The following is a 9,063-nucleotide window of genomic DNA, read 5'->3' as shown; positions in this document are numbered from 1 at the left end:
TCCTTTACTTATTTTTTACCGGAATTGCCGGTTACCAAAGGTAAAAGTTGAACAAAGAATGTACTTTGTTGATGTTTTTTGTACAAATGCTTTAGTTGGATGTTGTCTTTTAGACACACCAAACTTGAATGGTATTTTTTGAACGCTTTTGAAACATACTTACCCATATAAGTCATTTTCCATAGAGTTATCATAGGGACATTGTCCGTAAATACGAGGAAAAGTAATTAAAGAATAATCGTGGTATGAAAAAGTATAAAAAATAACTTGTCTTCTCTTCTACAAAATCTACAAGCACCCTTATCGATGCTTGCTGCTTAGTTGCATTCGCCAAAACTTATTTTTAAAGCTATAATCTATTTTCATGTATATTAGTATATTGTTGTATATTAATATTAAAGTCATATGATTAGTAATTAAACAAAACACAAACAGTATGTATATATAGCCATCAAATTGAATTACATGCAAAATACAAATTTTACTCTACTGTTTATTTTAAACATAGCCAACGCCACCATTTGTGTCCCATTTAAAACATGGATTTTAGGTGTCATTTACTAGTCGGACTCCTCCACCGGAAAATTGGTCTTCGCTGACTTTCCTCTATACTGAATGTTGGCGACGTCGTAAGCTCTGGCAGCCTCTTCTGCAGTATCAAAAGTCCCCAGCCACTTCCGCTCATGTGTCCCCGGAACCATTATCTCCGCCGCCCATTTCCTCGATGGCCGGTGACGAACTCCTCTGTAAATCTTCTTCGTTCTCTTTCCAGTCTCTTCTCCACTGCAGCCGATGAACATTTGACACCCCAAACAGTGTTCCGGGATTGGCAATCTACATTCGCCGCAGAGTTCATGCTCCACCGGCGACGGCTGACTTCGAGAATTTCCCATCACACCACTGCTTGTAGAGGCGGCGTTTCCGCCGGAAATGACATACCAGAGTGCTGAAACAATGGCGGAATTCTCGTCTTCGAAATTGATGGTCGGATTCTCCATTTTTTATGAAGAACGGGTAAAGTGGTTTCCTTGGCGCCATTATATAATTGCGATTTGCTCGCTGCGGATGAACGTCGAAGCGGACGTTGTGATTTCAGTCAAACGCCGAGGATGACAGCGGAGAGCGAGGTAGGGTTGATAACAACATAAAGTAGAATCTGTCGTTTGCTACTGCTATTTGATAAATTATAACCCCCTCTTCTTTGAAATGTTTTTCACTACAGTCCCTACAGTCTTAATTATTAGATATATAGTTGAACTTTTCTTAAACATGAGGTATTTTTACTTTCATTTCCTGTAAATTTGAAAATTATTTATATGTACTCTTATTTATTTAGAATAGGCTAAAGGGAGTAATTTCCACACACCCACAATAATGTTAAGGTGACATGCATGCCAAATTCCATGCTTATTGTTCGGCATGTCGAGATTTTGTGACACCACATCCTAATATTGATTTTTTTTCTCCTAATCTTACCCAATTAACGGTTAGTTTTTTTATCCAATATAAATATCAATCAACCATACCATTTTATACCACATCAATATGTCTATTATTTCTCTGAATTTTACTTAGAATGTCTCCCTCATCTTCCTTTTCGGTAATATGAATGATGAGGCAAGCAGGGTCATGCGTTTTACGAAAGCGTTTGAGGGAACAATCGATGTGTTTAACCAATGAGTAAGTTGAAAGTGCGTGTCAGAAAAAACAAAAATTTATACAGAAAGATCGTGAAGCTGCCCACCAAATATACGGAGTTGAGCAAATTGATTTCAACGTGGAATCCATAGATTATTTGGATGATGAATTTTTAGACCTAGAATACACGTCACTTGTATTAATTTTTTTTTTTATGTTTTAAGTTTTTAAGTTTCTAATTTCTTATTATGCATTTCATATTTCAATTAATGAAAATTTTGTTTTCATATAAATAAAATTGTTTTAAATAATAAATGAATGGCACGTGGTATGGTAAAGATCGTTGATGTAACAAATAAAATATAGTGACAAAAAGGATGTCAATTTTTTTCTAACAAGTCACCAAAAATTAAAAGTTACAAGATTAAAAGTTATAAGACGAAAGTTTGGCTAAATTTTGTAGAAAATGCTTAATTTCTAAATGATTATTACCAAGTCAATCATTATGATTTGCTTTTTCTTCTATCTTTTTTTTTTTCATTTTTTCTTCTAGGTTTACCGAGTAAAAAGGTTAGTTCGTGTAGTTTTTTGATTTTTACGATTTACAATTCTATAACATCAGTGGTTGTTATCAAGAGTTAAACCATTTTTTAATACATCTATTAGAGCAAATGAAGTCATGTTGGATGAGAAGAAAGATGGGTTAATTAGGTACTGTCGTTACCTGGATGAACACTATTAATTAATTGGATCGTGGTACCTCAAAAGATGTTGGTAGTGGGTTAGCCAACTAATTGTTACTCCCATACTCTTGTTTTTTCTTTCAACTTGTATCATATGTATTAAAACATAGTGATGAATTTTCATATGTTTTAGGTCGAGATAGATTAAAATAAAAGAAGTAGGTTGAACATTGAACATACCCAACCAATCAATCATCCACTTCCAAATAGTCGTAGCATAACCACAAGAAAAATTAAATGATCAATCGTCCCCTCAGCAGAATGACGGAACGGACAAGCAATGGAAGAAACACTAATCCCACATAAATCCAAATTAGGAAGACTTGGGATCCTGTTTTTGACCAATCTCCATAGAAAACAATTAATTTTAAGAGGTATCCAGTTCACCCACTTAAAAATCACAGCGTGGTTATCCACACACTTACCAATAAGTTGCATTAAAACCTGAACAATGAAGAAATTAGAATGGTGGTCATTCTTTCCATTGTCATTTCTCAGAGCCCTATTAAAATGAAAGTTGTCACGTTATCCATCAAAGTATCTGGTTGATTAAACTCTCTCACATTTCTCATTTCTCGAGTCTAATTCCATAACCAATGGGGCATTAGCATCAATATTCACCATATCTAAAACCAAACAATCTTTATTTCTCTTCATGACACAAAAATTGGGACAAAGATACTTCAAAGCAAGGTCACCACACCAAGTATCTATCCAAAAGTACGTCTTGTGTCCACATCCCACCATCTTTTTAAACAAATTATTCAATGAAATGTCTTTGTACTCAAGATCCATCTTGACTTGAGTAATATTAAACCAAACTCCCTTTTATAGAGCTTCTAGTTAAAGTCTTCCCATCAACAAGCTTGAGATTATTGATGGTTTTAATACCCCAAACCAAAAAGAATAAAGTTCACATAATTTCAAGCTTGTTGATGGAAAACCTTTGACTAGCATCATCTAGAAGACATAATTAACGAACAATGTTGACATTTGTTTTATGCTATTATATTTTTGATATTCGAGGTTGTATATTATATTTTTAACAAATCTTACAAATATACTTATGGATTTTTCAAATATATCTTTATTAATATTATTGATATTAAATTTCTATCAAAATATTGTTATAAATAAGAAAAAAATTATTATCTTTAACTATGTTTCTCTATACAATATGACTCGTATTGCTAAAAGTTATTTCCTAGTTAACATATTCAGGTTAAATTTGTTGATTTTTTGTTTGATATTTATTTTGATATGTCACAATTTCAAGAGAAATAAAACGTCATATTAATTTGTTAACAACATTGATCAAATGACATTATATTCATTTAATAATATCCTTACTTACATGTACTAAATACGAGTATTGTTACATGCAAGGTTGTAGAACTCGTTACTCGGTACCTGCTCGACCGACTATCGAGTAGCGAGTACTCGGGGAGTACTTGGATTTGGTAATTCATGTAGAAATATTTTAAGGGAAATTATATATGTCAAAACCATAAGTTAAAATCATATGTTGATTCAAATATATAATAAAATTAGATACATGTGAATACATAAAAACTGAAAAACACATAATGGTCTCACTTCGTAAATAATTACTAAAAAATTAAGATATATATGTAATAATAATCACATTTGTATGTTAAATAATAAGTCATTAAGTATATTATACACATTAATCACCGGGTTGACCGAGTTTTACAACATTGGTCAAGTCAGTAAGAGACCGATCAGGGAGTACTCAAGATTTTGTAACTCGCATCGGTAAGGGGCCGAGTAGCGAGTACTCGAAGGAGTAATCGGCCAACTCGACGAGTTTTGCAACACTGGTTACATAAATAGTTTAAGATCTTATATATAATAACTTTTGTTCATTTAACAACCATATGAACTACCATCAACCTATGAATGTTGAGGACTACAAGGGACTATTATTAACAGTTGAATTTTTTATAGATAATATCATTCATGTGAATTTTAGAGATTATATATATAACATGGAATTCAAATTATACCAACTTTATTTTTATTTTTTAGATTCGTTAACAACGTGAATTTCACGTTATCTATTGTGCTCAAAGGAATACAATCACTCATTTATTTATGATTTTTAAATTTGGTCATGTTCTTAAATAATGAAAATTTAAATTGACTACACAATAGTACTACCCGATTTAATTAAGTAGATTTACTGATTAAAATATAACAAAAACAAGACACAAATTATAGGCATATTTAAAAAAATTAGAAATTTGATGTCAAAACAAATAAAATTGTCTAGTAAGCATTTTGTAGCACTCAAAAAAAAATAAAGGGAATAGTTTCGGCATTTCATAATTTAAGAGTGAAATTTTTATGAAGAAAGAAACGTGATGGATTATAAACTGAAACTTGAATAACAAAATATGTGGATCCGATTCACACACGGATTGCATTCGTTTGTTATGAAAAATATCTTAAATTTATGAAATGAAATGCCTATAAAAAGCAACAAATGAAAATCACAATGAAACAACACTCATTACATCAACGTTGGGGACATTAATCCGTCTACGCTTTGACGACTCTCCTCCCACGTCCCAGTTGATGATAATCGCTATTGTTCTACCCTTGGTTTAGTTCACGATACACATCATGATTCTAGGTTTGACACCGAAACTGTGGAACAAGTTCATGTTCATCAACGATATATGGACCATGAAAGTTGTTCTCTTCCATTGTAATCTGTAGAGAAGAAGTTGTATCATAATCATGATCGTTCACATAGTCGATAGAGGACTTAAAAGTCTTTGGCAACAGTTAAATCGATCTCCACCACCCACTTAATTTCCTCCAGAACTCGAGCAAAGCTGCAAACTAAACAACCGTTTGTAGGAAATCCATAGTAATTGATCCTGTGAGAACTACCAAAGGAGATATGATGCTTATATAAGACGCGGGTTTAATAGTGACTATGGTGTAGCTTTTTGCAGTGGCATACATACAAGGAGATGAGAGAGTGTGACTTTTTGCTCGATGAAAATGATGATATATAAATGGATTCATGCCAATGAATATTGTTTAAAATTGGGACCATTTTTGCAATTGTCTTTTTATTTAATTTTACATTTATAGAATAGGTCCAAAATGTTGTCATCATCTTTTGGTAAATATGTTTTTAACTACAATGATCTGGTAAATAATTTTTTGTAATCACTGTCCTTCAATTAAAAATACTTGTGGGAACCTCCAACGGTTTTAAAATACAAAAATTAAAATATTTTCGTGTTGGAAGTGGGGTATGGGACGGGTACACTAGATCACTAACTCCAAAAAAAAAAAAAACAAAAAACAAAAAAAAAAACAAAACATAAAGCATCAAAATGAACAAGTTACCATTATCTATATCCATTATCACATTTATATTTTACAATCCATAATTGAAGTGTAGAAGTTTTGCATTAAAGACTCTTTGAAAATTTAGAAATTTTTAATAAATCACCATTCAAACAGTTAATAAATAACAACAAATCAAAAACTATTTAATATTAATATAACGATCTTCAACATGAAATAAGAACAAACAGACCTACAAAGTTTTCAGTAGAAATCTCACTTTAATTTTGAGAAACTGATTTACTGATAAACATACTACAGTTCGTCTTACTCATCAGTTTAAATAGTGAGTGTAATGTATCATTTCCAACTCCAAAAATAGAGTAATATTATTCACCAAATGGCTGGAGTTTATCATGTTCTGCATCATTTTTATACAAATTTTTTTACGCAAAAAAATGCGTTACAGTTGAAGATAGGTGAATACCGTGAATTTGATTGTCACAAAAGAAGTTCAGAGAAATATGAAGTGGTGTTGATTCTGATGGCATGTGCGGAATTAGAAAGATCTAGTAATTCATCATACAAATTCAAGAACACAAGGAGTAAATAAATCTTTGTAAGCTCTTATTAGATCTACAAAGATTATACAAATGGGTCTTGTATACAAATTCTCTCTCTAGTCTAACACTCCAAAATGGTTCACTTACATAATGGGAGTCACTCGCTTCCTATTTATAGGAAAGACTCAACCCATTTACACATACAAAGAGGAAAGCCTAAAACACTACATCCAAGCATGACTTTGCACCCTAACATTCTCCCCCTCAAAGTTAGGATTGGATGTCCGGCTTTAATCTCCTACGAGCTAGCGCGATCAAGACCAAACTCCCCCTCGAAGTAACACCGGTCTTCAAATCCGCAAATGAATATTCGACAAACCCGAGAAGCTTCGAATACCCATCATTTCTCCTCCTTTTTATAATCAAAAAATGATTATAAAACTCACTAAGGATGAGAAGCGTCCGATGAATAATCTTCACAATACTCCCCCTTGATGTGTACCAAAATTGAATCACCAAAAATCTTGCACGGAAAAACAATCACGAAAAAGCCACAAAAATTTCCAATTTATGAAAAATTTTGACTTTTTAAGTGAAAGTTGCAAGATTTTTCAAAATCCGGGTACAAATTGTCACTTTCTGAAACTTGCAGGGACCCGTTGCGCCAAAAACAGTCAAATATGCGAAACTTTAGCCCATTTGCGAAATCGGGCATAAAGCGTAAATTCGCATAAACTGCAGGGACCAGAAATGAATATTCTTCAATTTCCAGCAAAAATTAGTTCTTTTTCGAAATTTGGCGAAAACTGCCAAACTTACGAAGCCTCAGGGACTATTTTCGAAAAATCTGGCTTTTTGCTCCAAAACGTACGAAGAGTGTGACCAAACATTCGAAGAGTTGAAAAAACAGTCACTCTTTCGTAAGATCAGGGACCAATTTCGTAAGTTGTGTGGTTCTTCCCAATTCTTGTTAAGGACAAACGTACGAAGACTCTTTCTCTCTCCTCTTCGTACAAAGACTCTTTCTCTCTGCCCTTCGAATCAAAATCCCAAATCATCGTTCTTTATCCCCAAAATATCTATATCCAAACAATAAACCAGCATCGACAACAACTATTCAAATTCATAGCCTTCGTTATCAAACATCTACAACCTTTCGCTTCCCAGTTCATTCGTTTATCAATACCTTCCAATCGAATCCACAAGACCAAAAACGAACTTCCAATCATTGAGTTTTCGTGAGTCAACAATTATAAAGTCTTCGAACATCACACTTCGCTTTTCATTCAAGAGCACAAATACCATCGATTTCTATATCAAAACATTCGTTTTCAATTAACTGGCCTTTGAAACACATTCCAAATGCAGTGAAGTATGATTGTAACCCAAACGAAGTTGACTCAACAATCAACTACTCAAACTTGATCCTTCGATTCTCAAAGATCGACATCAAATTCAAACTACATTTTTGACTTTCGAAATCAGAGTACAACCCTTCACAGATCGAAATCAAACTTGGAATCAAAATCCATTCACGATTCCAAAATCGATCACCAATCGACATCCTGCACTTGAGTTCACAATCTTCGCTTTTCCCAGTTGATTACGTTTCAATACTCACCATTTCATCGATCGATTTGAAATCCAAATCAAATACCTTCGAAATCTAACCCCAAAATCGATTCCGTTTGTGACTTTAACAGACCTTAGAACCGATTTCTTCATCAAACTCGATATTTCCAGTTCAAATTCCGATATGTGAGTCTAAATTTGTGGCCTTCGAAATCAGATTACAAGCAACAACCTTAAATCTTCGATTGTTCATCTCGTTATCAAGCAATCGACTTTGGTATGAGATGCAATATTAGATGCAAATGACGAACCATCGGACTCAATGAATTCGAACACCAGTCGGAACTTCAAACTGATTTTGACTTTTTCAAATTTTTGTTTGACTATCAAACCCAATTACAGTCGAGATCGACATGGAAACTCTTATAGATCCTTCAATTCACAAAGTCTTCGATCGTACATCTTTCCCATTTGAAATCGACTCCTAAGCTTAATTCCAGATCTTCGAACACAACAAATAGTCATCGACATTAAACCCAAAATCCAACAGGTGACCATCAACATCGATCCAAAAATAAACAACCCTCAATATCGATACCAAACCATCGATCAACATACTGTCGAAATCGATTTCTCATAAGGACCCTCAACCCGTTGAAATCAAGTCTTAATTGATATCAGATATGAAAGAACGAGATCAATCAAACTAATGTTGACTCCAAAAAGTCAACTACAAGTCGATTTCGTCAAATTGTTTGATTCATGAAACATACATTCGACTTCTTTGATTTGGAATGAAATTGATACATCAAACACCGATATTTACAAATGCATTATGGATCGGGCTGATTGAATTAAAGATGAACAGTAACCATATTCAAATGATTTGGGCTAAAGACTTGGACTGTGAACAGTAAAACAAAAAACTTTGCGCTAGAATTTTGGATCAAACAAATCATAATTTGTTTGGGCTTGATCTAAAAAAAATTGTTGGATCAACAATGGGGTAAATACGGATTAGATCCAACGAAACAAACCGATCAAATATGAAAAACGCAATGTACGAATCGAAATCATAGACGTTTTGGAATCCATTTGAGAATTTAAGATACCTTTTTGACGAATCGAGATCTGTTTTCAACGAATGAATCAAATTTAGAAGATCTCGGTTCTTTTGTCGGAATGAGAAAATCTCCAAATCGAACATTGTACCACCCACC

The 9,063-nt window shown here is 33.4% G+C and overlaps 1 protein-coding gene across 1 annotated transcript; it reads right to left on the bottom strand.

The window, feature by feature from the left end:
- Positions 1–416: 416 nt before the first annotated feature.
- LOC145097599 (ethylene-responsive transcription factor ERF110-like) lies at positions 417–1,146 on the bottom strand. The gene has a single exon (XM_079035190.1). The coding sequence runs from the start codon at positions 996–998 to the stop codon at positions 561–563; it is 438 nt and encodes a 145-aa protein (XP_078891316.1). The 5' UTR covers positions 999–1,146; the 3' UTR covers positions 417–560.
- Positions 1,147–9,063: the final 7,917 nt, after the last annotated feature.

The sequence above is a fragment of the Lactuca serriola genome, chromosome 4 (assembly GCF_051521515.1).
Source record: "Lactuca serriola cultivar US96UC23 chromosome 4, Lser_US96UC23_V15, whole genome shotgun sequence".
Classification (NCBI taxonomy): Eukaryota; Viridiplantae; Streptophyta; class Magnoliopsida; order Asterales; family Asteraceae; genus Lactuca; species Lactuca serriola.
Note: the sequence above shows the minus strand (reverse complement) of the source record. Positions and strands in the feature narration are given on the sequence as shown.

Excerpts from the sequence above, each read along its gene's own strand:
- LOC145097599 (XM_079035190.1), bottom strand. The coding sequence starts at position 998 with ATGGAGAATCCGACCATCAATTTCGAAGACGAGAATTCCGCCATTGTT.